Source organism: Cydia fagiglandana, chromosome 8 (genome assembly GCF_963556715.1).
Source record: "Cydia fagiglandana chromosome 8, ilCydFagi1.1, whole genome shotgun sequence".
NCBI lineage: Eukaryota > Metazoa > Arthropoda > Insecta > Lepidoptera > Tortricidae > Cydia > Cydia fagiglandana.
Window position 1 is genome coordinate 16356637 of NC_085939.1, and position 21735 is coordinate 16378371.

At 42.0% G+C, this 21735-nt stretch overlaps 2 protein-coding genes across 4 annotated transcripts in view; one reads left to right on the top strand and one right to left on the bottom strand.

Annotated features, from left to right (window-relative positions):
* The window catches only part of LOC134666849 (N-acetylgalactosaminyltransferase 6-like), a 31720-nt gene extending 29035 nt beyond the window's left edge, over window positions 1-2685 (bottom strand). The window contains exon 1 of the mRNA XM_063524166.1: window positions 2504-2685. The gene's annotated coding sequence lies outside the window, so the exon portion shown is untranslated. The remainder of the gene's footprint in view (window positions 1-2503) is intronic.
* Window positions 2686-3058: 373 nt separating this feature from the next.
* Window positions 3059-21242, top strand: LOC134666701 (calnexin-like). 3 transcript variants are annotated; one of them, XM_063523936.1, is made up of 13 exons: window positions 3059-3191; window positions 3456-3566; window positions 3792-3956; window positions 5517-5666; window positions 8113-8321; window positions 8987-9194; window positions 9935-10055; window positions 10993-11129; window positions 11432-11548; window positions 12370-12510; window positions 18259-18381; window positions 19483-19656; window positions 20192-21241. In XM_063523936.1, exons 2-13 carry the CDS (start codon window positions 3456-3458, stop codon window positions 20258-20260), a joined length of 1725 nt encoding a protein of 574 aa, XP_063380006.1. In that variant the 5' UTR covers window positions 3059-3191; the 3' UTR covers window positions 20261-21241. The 3 variants fall into 3 exon arrangements, with proteins under 3 accessions (XP_063380006.1, XP_063380005.1, XP_063380007.1); XM_063523935.1 differs by lacking the exon at window positions 18259-18381 and adding an exon at window positions 18654-18776 and having other exon boundaries at window positions 3098-3191; window positions 20192-21242; XM_063523937.1 differs by lacking the exon at window positions 18259-18381 and having other exon boundaries at window positions 3100-3191.
* Window positions 21243-21735: the final 493 nt, after the last annotated feature.

A 21735-nucleotide genomic window follows, 5' to 3' on the forward strand; every position in this document is an offset into this window, starting at 1 on the left:
TCAATGCCCTATCTATATAAATAGGAAAAATTCAAACTCTAGCCGGAATAAATGGCACCAACCCCCTAATTGTTACACTTAACCCTTTGACCGCCGTTGGCATGTATACAAGACAACGATAGAACGATACACTGGCGCCGCTGTCTTGTATACAAGACACAAATTCAACCGCTCGGTAAATGTGAAAAAACATCAATTGTAGTATTTTTTTACACTCGTGTTAATGTTTTAGGTCTTTGATTTTTAAAATAATTGCATTTAAAGCAGATAAATAAATCCATTCTTTTATAATAAGGCTATCAAAAAAATTGCTCCAGTTTTCAACGTTTTTCATGTTCCTCGTCGCCGTTGTCTTGTATACAAGACAGCTAGGGATGGGAATGTTAACTCGATATGAGAATATTAGAGATGCAACGGATAGTTGTTTGGCCGGATACTGGATATTCGGCCTGACCATCGGCCGAATATCCGGTATCCGGCCGCCGAATATCGGCCAGCAGAGGTGCACCTACATTTCGGTTTTTCAGGTGCGCATTCTGCAGTTTTGACCTGTTTCTAAGTGAACGTTCGCGCGGACACATTTCTAGGTTCGAAATGAGTGCGCGTGCAAGTCAGTTGAATCTCTAAATTGTTTTAAAATAATAAACAAGTACGATTATGACCGTGACTGTTTCTTAAATCCAATTTGTTTACTCCGAAATCAAGCAATGGTACTATCCGGTATTCGGCCGGATAGTAGGGCACTATCCGGTATCCGGCCGGATAGGGCGGATACCGGATAGTAACCGAATATCCGGTGCATCTCTAGAGAATATTCAAAATAAATATCAAGTGGCCAATCTGGTTTTATTTAAGCATTTGAACACCTGTTAAATGCCAATTGGTGATAATTAGTAACTAGAATCCGTTAAACGAGACGAGAGAGAGACAGGCATAACTATTGCTGGAGTTCAGGGAACTTGTTCAGCTGTCCATAGTAGAGTCAGACAAGTAAATCTGTCCATGTGGTCTATTTGCAGAACAAATGATTCATTTTGAGATGATAGTGTAGTGGGGAGTGATACCCTGCAGTGACCGCTTCGCACAAGAATGGTACCTACAGGCGGACGCTCGGACTAGTCAGTGTCGCCTAACTATGAGAATGTTATGTATTTGAAATTGACGAAAAATTATTATGGTAGGGAGGGTGTAATACGGGAACTGACAAGCTCTTCTAAGGAACATGTCGAATGTGAAACATGCATTCCCGAACATTTCTGATCCCCACCCTTTTCCAATATTATTGTTCTTCACTCATTGACAATTCAACCCACGTGTCATTTTCCCCAATGCAGTTCCGGTACATTTATATTATCGACACACGATGCGCGGCTCTAACCTAACGCTTATAAAGTTTACGTACCGACAAGCGCTTACGCCGTTGACCTAGAGACTATTATTACTTAATCCGCGCGGAAACGGCCCTTGTCGGTCTGCACTGCGGGCAGTCCATGCGCGCCGTTGTCATGTATACAAGACTTCTCGTAGAGCCTAGTGCGGTGATATTACGTCATGAATCGATATTGTTTAGTGGTTGTTTTTAATGATAAAGACCTTTATTTTTAACATTGTCGTGTGTAAAAAATATGTTAATTTTTGGCATTCTCGAAATAGATTAAAGTTGGTTAAGAACAAAGCCAAATTGAGAAGATTGTTACCATAAATTGTAAATATCGATATCACATTTTGCAATCCCTAAACTTTTTATTAGTTGTTTACTTAGAATTTACTCTGGCGTGTGAGTGAGCGTCTTTGCGGACTAGGTCCGGCGGCCAAAAGGTTAATATGTTGATAAAACATCCTATATTCATTAACTTTATCTCAACTACAAAGAAGTACTCAATCACTTTAATTTTTTTAATCCTATTGCAAATTTTTAGTGTTCCGTACAATACTTTGTTCACGGAACACTTATGGGATCACTTCGGTCTTGCAAATCAGTTAAATGCGTTTTTCTCAGTTTTTATTTAATTCATTGTTTTCACACTATTTGAACAGTAGGTATATGATTTACATCTCGATCTAAATAATAATAAAAATTGGGCCTTGCCCTGCACCCTAGGTTAGGTTTATTATAATGTGTTTATCCTTCTTTTTTATTGTTTTTTATGTGTTTTTACTTTTATATTCATGTTATAATTAATGACATAGCCTAAGAAGAAAGATAAATAAATATTGATACAAAAAAAAACAATTTGTACTTAATGAAATTTTGTCAATACCATTCAAAATTAGTAAAAAATATTTATTATAGATTCTAGCCGTAAAATGCTTACTGATAAAACCGTCCTGTTGTGACAATAATAAAAACAATAAATTGACAATGTTATCAACTTTATGTTAATAACTGTTATGAAATGAAATTTAATCCACGTAATTGTATGCTCAATTACAAGTTGCAAGGCGCAAACAATGATACCGAAATAAATTAATGTTAACAAATAATACTCCAATTTTACGTTACCTTTTGCACCAATCTGGCAAAATGTACCAAATCGATACTAAAACCTATGTATTTTATAAATTTAATAGGCCAGCTATAAGTATCAAGTACCACTAATTCTGTTCGATAAAATAAGTTGTAAAGGATTGTTTTCTAAACAAATTTGCGATTTTCATCGAGTAAACAAGACCGGCAGCAATCCGGCAGACACGACAACGAACCAAACACAAGGCAATGATACGATAAAATTAAATAGCTCTCTGTATAAATGTCATTTGGACAATGTACGAGAAAGATATATGATGACTCCAATAAGTTAGACAGAAAGAGAACATTTGACATGTTTAATTTTGACTATCTGAATTTTATCGGTTTATACTTTTGTTCTTAAATATTTGTGAGGCGTAACCTGCCTACATTCAACCAGGAAAGTTTTAGACCTAGTACAATAATAACTATATGGTGATAATTGTAATTAAAGTAAATATGTAGTTCATTTCATACCAAAATAATAAATATAGAAAAAACTTTTACATAATTCATATTGAACGCAACGGAAAATTCTCGATCGCTACCGTGACAACTGTTTGTTTTTGATTGGTTGAAAATTTTCACGAAAATCCATCTAGATCTGAAGTTTCTCAGACACAGTATCATTGAAAATTAAATGAAGATTGACCAATAAATTCAGTTATTAACGTAGAACAAGGTGAGAAATTACATGTTTACCGTTAATCTCGCCAGGATAAACTAAAAAGTGTCCCCCTGTGGCAAAAGTTATTGAGGATATCCGGTGCCCGTATTTCGGGTTAAAGTACGCTCCGCGAAGCGTTATTCCTACTTTTTATAATTAAGTTAGCATTTACAGGCGTTGTAATATTGGCGGAAGAGGTGTTGAGGTTCATTTTATTTCATCATTTGTAATCCGACGCGTTGTAAAGGCGTTCATCATTGGTTCAGTTGTTCTTTTCAGATGGCTCGATTGACTGGCGAGGTGTGTGTTTTAAGTGCCTTATTGGTGCTAGTGACTTCAGCGGTGAATGTGTATGCCGAGAGCGAAGACTTTAATGATATCACCGTAGAGGTTAGTTATCATTTTCATTTACAGGTTATAGCAATCATGCTTTAATAGAGGTGAATGACCTATTTTACTATCTTTTTAGGAGGATGATAAAGCATCTGATAAGTTTATTTATATGATTGAGATGTTACAAATTTTTTACACTAGAAAATAACTTTCCCAAGGCTTTCATTTCATAAACAAATTCAAAGATAATCCATAGATAATCATTCTATATTTTCTCATCAGGTTGAGGAAGAGGACCAGTATCGTAGTCCATCCATAGATTCAAAAAGCATTTACTTAGCAGAGCATTTTGATGATGAGACTGCATTTAAGAAAAAATGGGTGAAATCCGAGGCAAAGAAACAGGGTGTTGATGAAAATATTGCTAAATATGATGGTAAATGGGAGGTAAGTTACTACAGTTAATTAATTAAGCATATTACTAGGATGTTTCTAAATACACAAGTTGAAGATGTTGGTGAAATAGATCTAAAACTTTGCACATTTGGAGGAAATAAAATATCTTCACATCTTTTCAGGGGTTCTTTTGATACAAGAATATCATTTTTTTTTATTTCTAGATATTCTATTTCTATTTAGCCCCTTTGTTCTGAGTTAAGAGTATATCTCTAAGCTCAGTGTGCCGCTTGGCAAAGGCCTCCTCTAGCTCTTTCCATTGAGGTCTGTTGTGGGCCACTCTTCTCCAGTTCAGGCCCGCTGTGAGTTTGAGTTCAGCCTCCCATCTTGTTTGAGGTCTCCTCTGGCTCCGTGTACAGCCTCTTTAAATTTAAATGGATGGATCTTTGGATTAAAATGGAGGAGTGCCTCTGCCAACTATTAGGATTTGTTGCTATTTCTAGTTTCTATGAAAACGACCTTCTTCTTCTTCTGACCTTCAAACTCGGAGGGGAAACTAGGCCTTAGTGGGATTAGTCTAGTTTCCTCCAAATGCTTTACCGAAAAGGGACGTAAATATAAAATGATATGTCATACATACAGTTCCGCAAAACTCATTGGTACATGGCAAGATTTGAACCCACAACCCCTGGAAGTTGCACACTAGGCTGCCAATGCTTCGCAATTTACATATAGATGTAAAATAGGATAGGTACACACTACATTTTTTTTTATTCTACACTGTTTCAAGCTTTTTGTGTAACAAACGTATGAATGTTTCTTAATTTGGCAACAGTTCACAATGGCTTACTTACTGATGCCTACTGCTAGCCTTTCTCCGCAGACGTTTTATCCTGCTGCCCTTGGCATAGGCACACAATGACATATTAAGTCTCAAAACCTAATTATCTTTCTTTCATTTGTTTACAACACTATTCACAAGATGTATACAAAATATGAGCCAAGCCTATTGTGTACGGCGCGTCATCGTGAACCTTGCAGGAATGCACGAAGTTTAATATTGGGCTACAGCCGCGTGCGTCAGATCACGTCTTAGGCGGTCAAAAGGTTAAAAAATTCAATTTTTTTTTACCTACATTGCGTAATGAAGGGTTAAAGCAGACCTCCAGGAAAAGTTTACAAACAGTGAGCACAAGCGAAATGAATCAAGCTTTTCAAAAAAATTTGCAAGTTAAATGAGACCCACTTCTTTGATTGAGCTGAAACTTCACATACATTAGTTGGGTGACATTGAAATGCAATATTATCAGTCAACTGTAAAAATATGGGTGCACAAATCATCTCAAAAATAGGTCCCATAGCTCTTATGTCAGCGAATTAAGAACTATGGGACATATTTTTGAATAAGTTGGCTACATCCATATTTTTACAGTTGACTGTACCATCAAGCTGATCTAATGATGGACACAGGAGGTGGTCATATGAGCTCTGTGATAAAACAGCACAACCTATTGTATTTGTGTTTTTCACAATGAGTATTAGTTAGAAAAGTACAGTCAGCGATAAAAGCTTGTATCATAAATGAAAATTTTCACAATAATCTTATTTCAGATCCAAGCGCCTTCGCGCAAGATTCTGCGCGACGACCTGGGTCTTGTGTTGACGACAGAAGCGAAGCATGCTGCCATCTCTGCTCTCTTGGACAGGCCTTTCGAGTTCAAGGACAAACCACTTATTGTGCAGTATGAAGTTACCATGCAGGTATGGAATGGTTCTTTCATTATAGGCTAAAATTGCAATCTCTCTTCATCTTCGACAGTATATAGTCTAGTCCAGGGCTCTCCAAACCCCGGCCCGCGGGCCAAATCCGCGAAGCGTTCCAATCCGGCCCGCCGACAGCGGTCCAATCTGGCCCGCGGGAGCCAGGCTCCAGGTGTTCAGCCCTAACAGCAGCAACCAGATACACTCCCCTCCTCTCGGCGTCCGCGGTAGCCCGCGCGAAAATTCTGAGGCGCAATATGGCCCTCAGGTAAAAAAGTTTGGAGACCCCTGGTCTAGTCTAATACGGGGGTTAAAAATCTCCGAACATGGTTCAAACAGAGCACACGCTCATTATTCCGCGTAGCTGTGTCTAAAGTGCGTATAGCCCTCATGATAGCCGACTTCCGGTAGGAGATGGCACTGGAAGAAGGGAAGTGCAGGGGTAGCAAACTTTTGAGAAGAAAAAAGCAAAAAATGATCAGTTTTAGAAATCACTCTAAATGTAATTTATTTCGGCTGTCCCATACCAAAACCTACTAAGGGACAAATTTCTCAAAAACCGGGTTTTATAATAGTAAAAAGGTGTAAATATTAATACAAATTGCATCTTCTAAAACTTTATGTTGACATTCGTTGATTTCATGAGCACTGTTGGTTACAACACATTTTTCGTCATATTAATTATTGGTTCTTGTTTAAAAAACCAATTAGCGACCGATAGTCGAGCCGTAACTCCCTAATTGGCTTTAGCTAAGCCAGTGTTAGACGCAGTTCAAGGTGCCTCTGAGGACAGTGAGAAAGTAAAACCTAGTATTGCATCAGGCATAATGAACTTACTGTGTCTAATACTTATAAGCATGTATACGTAATAGATTACATTATAGGAAAAATGTGGGGTATACATATATGGGCTTTTTTATATGGTATTTGACTACTAGTCAAATCAGTTTCTTATTTCGAACTGTCAAAACGATTCTGCTACTATAGAATTTATACGAAACCCTAGCATGTGACGTCACAATGAAATTACCTACTCTTTATAGTTTTATACGGGGTTTAAAATAAAAATTGTGTGTAAAAATATATTTGTTTCTCTATTAATCTTCTGGTGCTTTATTTCAAGCATGGAGATTTTTTTTTAAATACAGTCAAATACCCCATTTAAAGTCGTACACTATACTTATTCAATTTGGACATTTTTATGTTATTTCTACTCAGAAATTACAAGCTCTTTCGATCCTGATAGAAGAAAAAAATATCCCAAGGTTTTTCATTCCATTCTGTTGCAATATTTCATAGACTTGTGTATTGACGGTAACGGAATGGAATTATCGAAAAATGTATGGTAATTTTGGGAGACTTTTTTGTTTCTATTTAGGATCGAAAGAGCTCGTGATTCGAAGTAGGAATTACATCAAAATTCCCAAGATTTCACCAGTTTTACAAGTCTGTGGCATAAAAAATGACAGCAAAAGCGAAATCTTTATTTTCTGCCCAAAACACAATGTCAGTGGCTTGCCTTTAAACACAAAATAAAAGCAATAAAAAGGGGATATAAACTAAAATAACACAAAGATTTTGCAGTCCGAGTTTAGAAAATATGCTGGCGCGAAGCCAAACTGGAAACATTATTTGGAAATGACGACGCTTGTGATGTGGGAGACGCGTAAATGCGTATAAAGGAAGTTTATAAACAAAGATTTGTAATATTTTGTTGACACAAAAAAGTCTCTGGCACACCAGTGTTTGTAGTAATTATAGCCTGTCCGATTTTCTAAGATTAAGTTCGCCATCGTCTTACTATGGCTTACATGATCTTAGGTACGGACACGCAATAGCTAAATATTTTTCTTATTACATTTTGACTACTTATTTATAACGTATAAAAAAGAAAGACAAGATTTAACAACATTATTATTTAAATTATATTAATCAGGGGGATTAGACAACATTTAGCTTAGTAAGGCTCTGCATACATATCTGATACTTTATTTTATACTTGAATAAATATAAGTATTTTCACTTATCAAGTTATTATCACACAGTGTCTAAACTGTCTTTCTTTGATTTTGAAGGAACACACTTTGGCTTGTAAAGAAGTCACAAAGCAGTCTAAACCCATTATCTGTGAAGTTCTCATAAAAAAAATTGTTGGTTGTCCAAAGTCATTATCTTATCTGTGGTCGTACACGCAAAGGTACTTCAAATTGTGCAAACCCTAATAATTGCTCAGAGTATGCTGAGCCGAACGGAATCGAGACCGAAAGGAACAGTTTCGCTCCCCTAGTTGTATCAATTAACCTCTAGCCGCCCAGAGACCTATAAAAAGGTCTCCTGTTCCATTCTAATTTGAACTATGTGTTGACAAAATTAAATTTAATTTTGCTTGGCAAGGTTTGACGTATGAGCGGCTAGAAGTTAATATTTTTGTTAAAAAACATTCCAGGAGGGCCAGAATTGCGGCGGGGCCTACATAAAGTTGCTCTCTCGCGGCGCGAACACGAAGGCGGACCTGCGCAAGTTCTTCGACCAGACGCCCTACACTATCATGTTCGGGCCCGACAAGTGCGGCAACGACAACAAGCTGCACTTCATCTTCAGGCACAAGAACCCCAAGAACGGGACCATTGAGGAGAAACACAGCAAGAAGCCTACGTGAGTTGAATTATTACATAGCCAACAAATATCCGTCTCCTTTGAAATTTACTATACCGCAGAATATATTATCTCTCTAACAAAACGACGGCGGCAGCTACAACCATAGGTGGGAACGAAAGGTTCAATCACTGTATCTCGCTACAACCTATGGTACCTGCCGCCGTCACAAGTCGCTCAATGTCGTGGCCGACACATATGATATGACCGCAAGGTGGCGCAAGCGCGAGCAGGCGTCCATTCCGTAGCGGACTACTAGCAGTGCGCGCCGCGCAACTGCTACTGCTGTCTAGCCGTCATCCAACATATGTGTCATACCCACATCACACCAATTTGGTGTCTACCATGTACCATGGATGTATTTGTAGCGACGCAACGAAATCACTGAGTGAGCCACGCCTGATAATAATACCTCGTTTTTTTAGCATCAGAAAAGTGGTAAACAATCTTGACATGATTTTTATTGCAAAACTCTTTAAAAAAATATTCAGATAACCCTGGCCGATTCTCTCGTTCAGATTTATTGTGTGTTCTTCAGTCTCCTGTGATCATCTGTTTTTTTCGGTGATAGGGGTCAATTTTGATTGACAAAAAAGTAACAGCCACCATCCTGCACTATACAGCATATGCATAAACATAACTATCCCAATCTACTATGATTCCAGCCAACGCCTAGAGGACATCTACAAGGACAAGGAACCCCACCTGTACACGCTAGTTGTGCGACCCGACAACACGTTTAGCGTGTATGTTGACCATAAAGAAGTGAACGCCGGCTCGCTGCTCGAGGACTTTACGCCGCCCGTCAACCCGCCCCAGGAGATCGATGACCCTAATGATAAGAAGCCTGAGGACTGGGACGAGAGAGAGAAGGTACTTTTAACAAAAATAAACCATTTTCAAATGCCATAATTTTATAGCATCCTAGAGGATACCGCGTTAGAACGTGTTCCTCGATGCCGCGGAGTAACAATCCTCCGTGATGCTCCGAGGTCGGTCTCAAAGGATTTAAATTTATACCTACATCAACTACATTCAAGTTGAAATAGGGAAGAATATACTAGAGATGCACCGGATATCCGGTTACTATCCGGTATCCGGCCTATCCGGCCATTATTTTACTATCTGCCGGATACCGGATAGTGACGAACTATCCGGCCGGATACCGGATACATTGCTTGATTTCGGAGTAAACAAATTGGATTTAAGAAACAGACACGGTCATTATCGTACTTGTTTATTATTTTGAAACAATTAAATCATTCCACTGACTTACACGTGCACTCATTTCGAACCTAGAAATGAGTCCGCGCAAACGTTTACTAGGAAACAGGTAAACCTGCAGAATGCCCACCTACAAAACCGAAATGTAGATATAGTTCCGCTGGCCGAATATTCTGCGGCCGGATACCGGATATTCGGCCGATAGTCAGGCCGAATATCCGGTATCCGGCCAAACAACTATCCGTTCCATCTCTAGAATATACATTGGTAATTTTAAAGTGATCTGCGCTACGCTCCGCCGGTTTGCGCAGGCCTTAATAGCTTAATACTTATGGGGTTTCGGGTGCTATTGGTCGATTCAATGTTAATGAAACACCTATTGTGTGCAGATCGTGGACCCGGCGGCCACGAAGCCGGACGACTGGGACGAGTCGGCGCCGGCGCAGATCCCCGACCCCGCCGCCTCCAAGCCCGCCGGCTGGCTCGACGACCAGCCTGACATGATCCCCGGTCAGTCACTAACTACTATATTAAGGGGCGAAGAATTTCGAAGATTGTCACGCCATTTCCTATCTATATCGCACCCGTGCGAGCTGGATAGCAATATTATACAGGGTGATTTCGGGGTCATGGAGCAAGAGAGCCAGACATCATACAGAATCCAAAGATGAGCCTAATGGTGTTGTTAATTATTGTTTATCACCAATAATGATGATTATTTTCCAGATGGCAAGTAGGAAAAAACATTTTTGCATACAATTTGGTGACCCTACTCAATGTGACGTCTTGTCGCTTTCCATACAGCGTATGTCAAAAGTCATAGGGTGACCATAATTACTTAGTATAACATTAATTTTACTTGAAATATAAGAATAATTAAAGTAATTATCTTTTAATCAAATACTACCATATGATAATGTGGATCATTTACAGAGTCAGAAAAAGTGGTTCTGGATCACGACCCCGAAATCACCCTGTATAGCAATTATGCACGTGTGATTGACATAAGAAATGGTGTGTCAATGTACGAAGTTCTTCGTGCTTGGTGTCCTTACTTTACCAAACAGTTAGGTATTTCTAAAGCCTGAGAAGGTTATATTTCGCCATGGCGAACCATTAATTTAACCTTTTCGTCGTCATTGACTTGATATAAAGTCAGTACAATTCGTGCCCCGCCTAGACTTCATATGTTATATGGGTTGTCTGCATGCAATTTAAGACAAGGCGTTAATGACACTATTACTTCATTGACATGGCGGCGAAAAGGTTGAATACCATAAAACCGGGGTTTTAAAAGCGAAATAAATGATTTAAAAAAGAAGATGACAAAAAATAAAAAATAAAAAAAATGAATAAATGATTATGAATTATGACCCCAGAGACCGTAACTATGGCAATAAGATACAAAAAAGGGTTGATTTATCCAAATGTTTGCATATCGTTACAGATCCGGATGCGCAGAAGCCTTCGGACTGGGACGAGGACATGGACGGCGAGTGGGAGGCGCCGCTCGTGGACAACCCGCTCTGCAGCGTCGGCTGCGGCGCCTGGAAGCCCCCTATGATCCCCAACCCCGACTACAAGGTACACTGCACTTTGAGGGTCACAGCCTGGGGCCCAATTCTCCAACGGTATTAGACTTAAGGGCTGATTTAGACGGCGCGCGAACTCAGATGCGATTTTATACTGAACATCGTAATTCAAGACCAAAAATATTTCTAGAACGCAAAATGACTAGTGTGTTGTTTTGCCTAAATCGCAATTAGTCTACATCGCAAACGGACAGATAGATTTTACGTGGTGCCTCTGATAACATTTAGGGCATCCGCTGGCTGAGGCTGGTGCACGCGGTGTTAGTCCTATATGAATAAGGTGTATATTTGCAGGGCATCTGGCGCGCGCCGCTGATCCCGAACCCGCACTACAAGGGCAAGTGGGCGCCGCGCAAGATCCCCAACCCCGACTACTTCCACGACGACACGCCCTTCCGCATGACCCCCATCGTGAGTACTGACAAAGAAAGTTTAAGCGCCACTTGCACCATCCCATTATCCCGGGGTTAACCGGTTAAACCGACAACCCAGTGTCAGACTGTACTGGTAACCCATAGTAACTGCAGGTTTAATCAGTTGGTGGGATAGTCCAAGTGGCGTTAAGACAATTTTGTTGTTCGAATTTGATAGCGAAACGAGATGGCGCTATACGGCTTCATACTTTATGCGGTAACCTGCCAAACGTTTGAAATTAAATGACGCACTAAATATGTCTTTAGGTAATTTGTGAGTTGGTTTAACCTTTTGGACGTCAATGACCGATAATATCCGCACCGCAGGTTCAACTCCAAAGACCGATTAATTGGCCACAGACCACAGAGCAACATAGACCTACGTGCATATGCATAAAGTTAAATTTCAGTTTTGACACTTGGGTGATATGGCGTCCGACTCGTCCGAGCTCGACAGCTTTTGTGTTTGACACGGCGTCGAAAAGGTTAAGATATTCGAAACATCTACATCGTTTACTAAAATTTTGCACAGGTATTTGGAAACTGCAAACTTGGATTTACAATAATACGGTACTTATAGTGGTCCTTACAACATATTAAAGAATCTGAACCGTTAGTTTGCGATTTTAATGTTCGATATGACTCATCATCTCAGCCATAAGACGCCCACTGCTGAACATAGGCCTCCCCCTTGGACCTCCATTCGTACCGGTTGGAAGCGACCCGTATCCAGCATCTTCCGGCGGCCTTAACAAGGTCGTCCGTCCATCTTGTGGGTGGACGATATGACTACATCTAATAAATCTGGTACTGTTCCAGCACGCGGTGGGCTTCGAGTTGTGGTCGATGTCGCCGGCGCTGCTGTTCGACAACCTGCTGGTGGCGGACGACGAGGCCGCTGCCCGCGACTGGGCGCGCCAGACCTTCGACCTCAAGCGCGCCAAGCTCTCCCGGGACTCGGTCAGTAATATCATATGACTATCACTTGCATCATCCCATTAACGCATTCACTGCCAGGGAGCGTGGCCTAGGAACACGCTTGTATGACGGTGGACGCACATGTGCGTCGGGGCAGTGAATGTGTTAACTCGGGGTTAAGCGGTTAAACCATAAACCAGTGTCAAATTGTACTGGTAACCGTGGTAACTTCAAGTTTAACCGGTTAACCCCAGCCCAGGTTAGGTGAATGGTGTAGAAAGTAAAAGTTTAAACTTTAAAGATCGGCAGTATAGTACCTATTCTTGATGCTATTATTAACCGTCCCTGTGAACAACTAAGTTTATATATCTACTATTTCAACTGTTTGTAATAAATAAATTGCATACAAGTATTCGCCAATAGCAGTAACAAACCGATTATCCCAAATGATCAAAAGCGGAACTACATAATATAACCCTTTTCCAGCCATAGTACGATTTATTATATTGGCGCGTAATGTGGTCGACATTACGCGCCAATATAATTTGAACCATAGCAATCTGATTTAAAGTTCAAATTAGATTTAACTTTCGGGAAATGTAACTTATCTTCCAACGAATACGATAAGAAACGATAGCTGGATTAATTGGAATATATGTGACGTCCCACGGGTAAAGGTACTTTATGGCGGTTGGCGCTACGCTATTATTAACGCCGCTCCAATATTATTGCGGCGCTATGCGTCGTAAGCGCCAGCCGCCATAAGGTACCTTTTGCCGTGGGACGTCACATATTTGGATATTCTGGGAAAACCTTGTAGATTGGTGATGCCTGGAAAAAGGGTTATGGCTTCCAATATTCATACTTATTAACTAAAACTCTAAACCGCGTAGTGGGGGAAGTAAATACAGAAATTTATGGAACATTATGCGGCTCTCATGCTGGCACGCTTAGCACGTTTATTCCGTGACTCATAATTATTCGATCTAAGAGCTTTAACGGACGGACGCCATCTTGCCGAACAAATGGCTCCAGCTTTCGCGAGGCAAATGTGCCCACTATAAAATTTACACGAACATGGTGCCGCGTGAGGACGGAGCATTTACTTTGCGCAGCAATCTCGCCAGGCGGCTCGCTCTGTGTGAACCCGCCTATGGCATGAGACTAAACTGCAAACCAGGGGCGTAGCTAGAGGATATGGCGCCCGGGGCAGACACCAAATTTTCGCCCCCCCCCCCCCCCCCCAAACGAAGTGAACTAACGAAACGAAAGGGTTATTTTTAGGGTTCCGTACCTCAAAAGGAAAAAACGGAACCCTTATACTATAAGGGTTCCGGGACACAGACGCACGAGTGATCCTATAAGGCTTATAGGATCACTCGTGCGTCTGTCTGTCCGTTTGTCCGTCTGTCACAGCCAATTTGCTCCGAAACTACCGGACTAATTAAGTTGAAATTTGGTACACATATGTAAGTCTGTGACCCAAAGACGGATATGTAACGTCAACAAATGAATTTTAAACATAGGGGCTACTTTTGGGGGGTAAACGATTAAATTAAAAAACAAAGTTTTGAAAACTATATCGTGTTACATATCAAACGAAAGAACTCATTTTGAGAATCTCAAATATATTTTTCTTATAAATTTACGATAAAAAATTTAGAAGTTATTCAAGAAAATAGACAAAAAATGACCATTCCCCCCCTCTATCTCCGAAACTACTAGGTCTAAAATTCTGAAAAAAATACACAAAATAGTCCTTTACCTAAAGATGACAGGAAAACCTATTAGACATCTAGAGTCAAGCGTGAGTCGGATTTAAGAACGAAAATGCGGTTAACGTTTTTTTAGGGACACAGCCGCAATGGTTTAAGTGAAACGTGATGTAGACAGCTATTGCGAAGGCCCTAGGCCGATATCCGCATAATGCCGAAGGCCCGAAGCGTCGCAAAGAGGCGTGCCTTTAGCTTCAAGCGTGAGTCGGACTGAAGACAAAAAATGCGACTAGGCTGTATCTGGCAATTAGCCGCAATGGTACTTGTAGTACAGTCAACAGCAGAAGTTGCTGAGCGGGCGAGGTGTTCAAAATTACCTTCACATGCTCTTATTGTCTTAAGTATAAAGTCGCGTCCAGATCATTTTAAACCACTCGCCCACTTAGCAACTTCTGCTGCTAACTGTACTGATTGATTAGGATACGTTTTACGTGTTACGTGTTTTAAAAAGCACTAGGTATACAGGGTGGCTAAAAAATAAACTAAGTGTATTCCCGTTGCCAACGTGCAACCCTGAAATCGCGAAGAAAAATTTGGCTGTTTCATACATTTTGGCTGGTCCGTTTTCTATGGGAGGATACTTCTTTTTTCGCGATTTCGGGGTTGGTCCCGTACTAAAAGTAGCTCAGTATAATCCCAAAACCTCCTCGTACTTTGACCACCCTCCTGTAGGTATTATCTCTCTTCGGCCTTCGCTTTTAAAACACTTTCGGAAGTTGTCGGAAGCGCGACCCGTCGGACGCTCGAGTTTTCAGCTCTACGCATTTGGGCACTTGTATTATTGTTCGGCATTTAATCTTCAGAGATGTAGATATATAAGCTACCACGCCAGAAAACTTCATGTTACATCTGGTTTTTGATTGACCCATTCGGGTTTTTCAAGACGTTTCACTCACGTCACGTTTCACGTACAAAAAAAAATGTTGAAAATTGTGTGATGTAAACCCTTGTGAAACCCTTGAAACCAACCCTTGATTGTGGAACCCTTGAAACGCGAGTCCGACTCGCACTTGACCAGTTTTTTTTTGTTGGTCCCGTAGTAAAAGTTGCTCAGTGGTATAATCCCAAAACCTCCCTGGCAACGGGAATGTAGTTATTTTTTAGCCATCCCTGTATAGTATACTATCGTCCGCATATCGATGAATATCGTCGATAGACAACATGTCACAGATATGCAGCAGCAGCAGCTATTGGAGCAGCCGGCCTAGCCAAGGTTACAATCGCTATCGCTTCGACAACGAAAAGCATTATGTCTCTCTATCACTCTTCCTCATTATAGTTGGACAGTGACAGTTGCGTTTCGATCGCTACAGAGCGTAAGCGATTGGCATCTTGGCTACGCGGCCAGGTTCCGTCTACTACGGCTCATATGCGCCTGCCGGACAAAGGGATAACGATCCATTTGCATAGGTAGTCTCTTGGACAGTCCATAAGATGGTAACTTCGACAGGAGACCCCTAACGGAAAAGACGCGCTAACACGGGACACAACACTGAAGCACTCGGCCCGCTCGCCTTATGAACGAAAGCATAGCAACTCTCGCCGAATATCCCTCTGTTTGATAGAAGTTTTTGGCATAGAGTATTCGCACTGCGGGATGGTGGGCAGTAGGGCGCTACCGTCGTCTTTCAAGGTCGAGATCGAGGCAAAAAGAGTACCTAAAAGATCGGCTTTCTCTTTTGCGCTGTGGGTCAGAATACCATCCGCATTTCACACTTCACAGTGGTGGTAAATACGACTGACAAAAGTTTCCCTGCTGCCTTTTGGCAATGCGGAGAGGTAGTCTTTTGCCCATTTTGGCGCCCCCCCTTGGACGGCGCCCGGGGCACGTGCCCCCTCCAACCCCCCCCCTAGTTACGCCACTGCTGCAAACTCACTTTACTCATTAACCCCACTAACGGCCTCAGAGTTCGCTATGGGGCCGCATGATGCGCGCGATGAACTACAGCCCGGGCTACTGGGCGCTGTACGGCGTGTACGTTGCCATCCCCGTCGCCATATACGTCGCCTACCTCGTCAGGACCGCGAGAGAGGCCAGTGCCACTACCCACTATAAGCTAGCACCTTACCTGCCTACTGCTAGTGGTCTAGTGGTAGTCTCGGTCACGTTGAGACGCGAAATATGACCTATAAGCACACATACTCGTAACTAGCCTTCTCGCGAGGAAATTGTTACGCAAAGCAGGTTGGTCTGTAGCGACGTGCCTCTCCCGAGGCAATGCGGCTGGGAGTACGTTTACTTCGCCCGAAGCACGTCCACAAAGACCGAGCTGCTCCGCGCGGCATTTCCTCGCGAGGCTGCTCTTTTGAGCGGAGTGGACCCGCCTAATGACGTCACGTTGACGACGACGCTTGAAGATTCAGTAATTGATATGATGAATAAAGTTTAGGAAAAAAATCCTGCCCCGGAGTTTGGCAGTTGAAGCGCCTGGCGCTGTACAGCATGTTTCGTGCTAGCTGAATTGTCATTGGCTGTCTAATTCGATAAATAAATAAATATTATACGACATTGTTACACAGAACACAGAGAGATAGAGAATTCGATACATGAAGTTTAAACCTTAATGATATTATCATGCCGCGATCAGAAAGGGATTAGAAATAACAGATTTCCATACACTTACGTCAAAATCAATATGGATTGACAGCTATCTCAATCCCTTTCTAATCGCGATTCAGTAATAAAATTAGTGTGATTTTAATCAAGGTCATATTTTGTGTCTCAACGGAATGACTTGAACCATCAAGTTAAGGTCCTTGGATCATTAGCCACAACACCAACTGACGATTGAGGTCATGATGCCACCTCTTTGATTTTTGCATGGTCATACCAAGTGTGAAGGAGATAGCGTTATAATCTCTGTCGTTGTCGATAGTATGCATAGGCTCGGTTGATATTCAGACGGTATCACTATAGTTGACCCAAACCAAACGGACGACCGGGGTCGTAAAACTTCTCATTCACACTCGCACGGTTGAAGCTGGGGTGAGAGAGATAGAGATATGATCCCAGTCGTCCGTTTGGTTTGAGTCTACTATAGGTACAAAGCGAGAAACACTGCTATGTACTATGTAAATCATTGAAACAGCTAGACTGCCACACTGTAATTTGGAAATGTTTTGAGTGTTAATATGCTATTTTATTTATAGATGTACACACTACACACCATTTAATTTAAAATCGTTATTTCTACTCATAAACACCAGTACATTCGATCCTATTAAGCAGAATAACCCTGGCCGCAGACCTTTGGAATATTCCGTACGGAGTGACACGTGCAAGCGAGACATCGCTATGCATTTGTAGAGCGACGGCCCGTTCTCACCTGTCATTCCGTACGGAAACCGAATGAAAATTTCGAACATCTGCGGCCAGGGTAAAAATGACTCGTTGACTCGTTTCCATTCCGTTACAAGTTTTCATAGACTTTGTATTACGGTTACGTAACACTAACGGAATACAAGAAAAATGTATGAACATTTCGAGACTTTAAAAAAAAACATGGTGTGTATGTCGGTGGCCGATCGTAATTTCCGCCAGATCATTAAATTCCTAGGCAAAACGTGAAAGCGTCGCGTGCCCTGAGTCGACGGAGCCCAATATTTATGGTCAGTTTGCCCTACCTATCTACATAGGTCACATAAGTTTTGCAATAGAAAAATATGAAACAAAGAGGTGGCCTATCACATACACTTTTTAAAACTATATTTCCATAGACAATGTTTGGCGGGAAAACATTTACTTTATTTTGAAATTTACTGGTTTAATGTGTTTACCGTCAAAACATTACACGGGAACTTTACGATCGGCCGCTGATATGTATAAAGTATCATTCTATGGAACTTTCAAACTATGTAGACAAACCGCCATATTTATTGAAATTGTCAATGAATGATGAATTTACTAGTGACTTTTGTATACAAGTTAGCAAGTTCCATAGAATGACCCTTTAAGTAGAAATAAAATGTGCTGCACCAGTAGCAAGCTCGCAGTAGTACCGCTAGTGTCCCGCAGGACTCGGCGGTGGAGCGCGCGCTGCAGTACCTGGCCGCCAACCCGTGGCTGTACGCCGTCCTCGTGGTGGTCGCCTTCCTCGTGGTCGCCACCGTCGCATACTGCTGCTGCACCGACTCCAAGGTCAGCCCTACTGTACATACATCACAGACTGCACCAGTAGCGAGCTCGCAGTAGTACCGCTAGTGTCCCGCAGGACTCGGTGGTGGAGCGCGCGCTGCAGTACCTGGCCGCCAACCCGTGGCTGTACGCCGTCCTCGTGGTGGCCGCCTTCCTCGTGGTCGCCACCGTCGCATACTGCTGCTGCACCGACTCCAAGGTCAGCCCAACTGTCCTACATACATCACTGGCTGCACCAGGAGCAAGCTCGCAGTAGTACCGCTAGTGTCCCGCAGGACTCGGCGGTGGAGCGCGCGCTGCAGTACCTGGCCGCCAACCCGTGGCTGTACGCCGTCCTCGTGGTGGCCGCCTTCCTCGTGGTCGCCACCGTCGCATACTGCTGCTGCACCGACTCCAAGGTCAGCCCTACTGTCCTATATTGGTCTCTATTGTTACCCACAAAGTTTTAAGTCATAATGTATTGTGTGTCCGCATTTTCGTTAGTCATTATTTGGTTTTTCTTAGAAACGCGTAACTTTTCAGGATTGCCATAAAACAAACCTAACCTAACCTATCTATAGGATAACCTTACGAAAACCCTAAAAAGTTAACGGTTTCAGCATTATGACTAATGATAATCTGACAATCATTGCATTATGACTTTCAAAAATTATGTCAAACAAAAGGATCTGGTCCTTAGTACGGCTCTTCTCAGGTGAATTTTTCGCTTCGAGCCTTAATCTTTCAAACAAAGGCCATTGTCTCTATTATCGCAAAGCCGCTAGCTACATATATACATTATTGGCTCAGTGACCCAAAAAGGATCTTGACCTCTGACAAAAGAGCGCCGCTCTGCCAGTGGGGAGACACTCCTGACTTCGAGCAAACTCGGCTCGTTTCGGCTCAGCATTGCTCCGAGCAATTATTAGGGTTGGCACCACTTAATGTCCTTTTGCGTGCACGACCACAGGTAAGATAATCACTTGAATTTTGACAACCCTAAATAGCCGAAAATTCGAAGTACATACGAATCTGAGAACCGTAAATGTAATCTGTAGCATTTAAGAGGTCATGTGTTACCAACACTTGGCAATATGGTTTCGTTAACAGTACGATGTAACACAGGGCTCGGATGACTTGAAGAAGACTGACGGCGTGACGGAGGACGACCCGCATGAGGACGCCCCCCAGCCGCGCCGCAAGACCGCGCTCGACGCCGACCCCGACCAACACCAAGAGCAGGAACAAGACCAACAACAGGAGCAAGAACAAGAGCCCGAACCAGAGGAAGTTGCTGAGGTCAGTACCACACGGTTAACTGTACATCGGTGGACCTCCACCGATGTACACTTGTACCTACAGTTAGGACAGGAGTGTTGCTGTTTGTATGTATAGTGTGTAGCTTTCAAATAGAGCTCGACGGCTAATCCTATTGTCTATTGTTAAGTAAAACCGCACCCACACCGTGCTACTTACCTGCAAAAAAGGGTCTTCATTATTCTATTTGGCACCTGAGCGCGGGCTAGTCCAACGCTCAAAAAACCGGTGTGCTCTCCGATAACATGCCTTTGCTACGCATGTCGATGACACATTTTAGACTGGTTCTGTAGCGTTCGACTCGTCGGCACTCAGTAACCGAAGTACGTATTTTTTATGCAGGTGGTTGTGGCACGTGGCACGAGCGGTTTTACTTAACAATAGACAATAGGATTAGCCGTCGAGCTCTATTTGAAAGCTACACACTATACATGTGTTTACTAATTGTAATTATTTTACTTCATGGATATCTAAAATGGTTGCATGTTATTTTATTTCTCTTATTTATTGTCCTCAGACAACACCTCTAGTGGACACGGACGGCGCCGGCGACCACCAGCGGAAACGGAAACCGCGCAAGGAGTGAGCGAGACGGAGAAACACACTGACGGGTTGCAAACCGAATCTTATCGGTCAATCAAAACCGGTTGTATATTTTGCCTCCTAAACAGGCTACTTATTTGCTATTTTTTTCATAACCAGAATAAATTTTTGATTACATGTTTACAGTATTAGGGCTGATTTAGACGATGCGAGAACTCACATGCGAGTTTCATTACATTGCGGGTTTTGATTAGTCGGTTGAATAGGACGTAACCAACAGTCCGCAATGTAACTGCAAATGTGTAATGTCTAAATCGGCCCTTAGGGCCAAACCGATAAGAGCCGACACAAAAATATTTCGTGGCAATTATAACCGGTTTTTCTCGACCACGTGTTTGCAATCTCTAGTCCTGTTTAGTTCAATGGTGGTAGGCAGTCGCTAGGAGGAAAAGGTCCAAAGTTATTACTAGTTTTACGGTTAAACAGCTACCCTACACATCCCCATTTTAATTAAATAGGGTAAAACGTATTGACGTGCCACTGTTTAATAACTGGCCACCTTATACTAAAAATGAATTCTATTCACATGTAAACAGAATTCATTTTAGTATAAGGTGTCAATAACTGGACACCGTTCAATAACTAGCCACCTGATACTAAAATTAATTCTGTTTATAGGTAAATAGAATGTATTTTTAGTATAAGAGGGCCAGTCAGTTATTAACAGTGGACAGTGATTGACGATTTACTATATTTTATAGTATTGTATCTTTGTCGCAAATTACCTAATATGCATTTGAAATAGTTAAAAAGTTAAACAAGGAAAACCGTTCTGTAAAAATGGGCTATAAATAATGGGGTTGGCAACTGTCAAAGATTTTTATAGATGGCGCTACTAGCATAGCATAGGTTGGCCCTGTTCCTAGTTTTTATCTTTGCGATTTAGCTTGAAGGGCTCGCATCCGTGTCATCCGAAAATAAAATAACAATATGACACTTGGTCTAGGGAGGGCATAGCCAGCCAGTTAACTAGGGGGGGGGGGGGGTGGCAAGTTGATATCGCCGGGGACGGGGGGGGAAAGAAGCCGTAGAGGGCAGAAGCTGCCCCACTCTCCCCTCCTACCTACATAAGCTATACTAGTGCCATCTGTAGAAGACCTCGACCGGTCAACCCCATTGACGCTCTCGATTAAATGAGTCGAATATCCTTTCTCGTAACGGCTCAGCCACGACATTGCGCTGCTGGCGACGGCGGTGGTGACAACCGTAGGTGGGAACGAAAGGTCCGACCGCTGCGTCTCGTTCCAATCTATGGTTCTCGTCGTCGCATGTCGTGAAATGTGGTCGTGATCCTTCGCTGAACTGCGCTCGATCTGCCAAAGAAGATATTTGACATTACCCTTTAGAACGAAAGCTACTAATTCTATAGTATAATTATATTTTTCGTTGATTGTATTGGGAGCACGATTTTCACTGATTACCAAGTATAGATGTAGTGCCTAGTGCATAATTATTTTC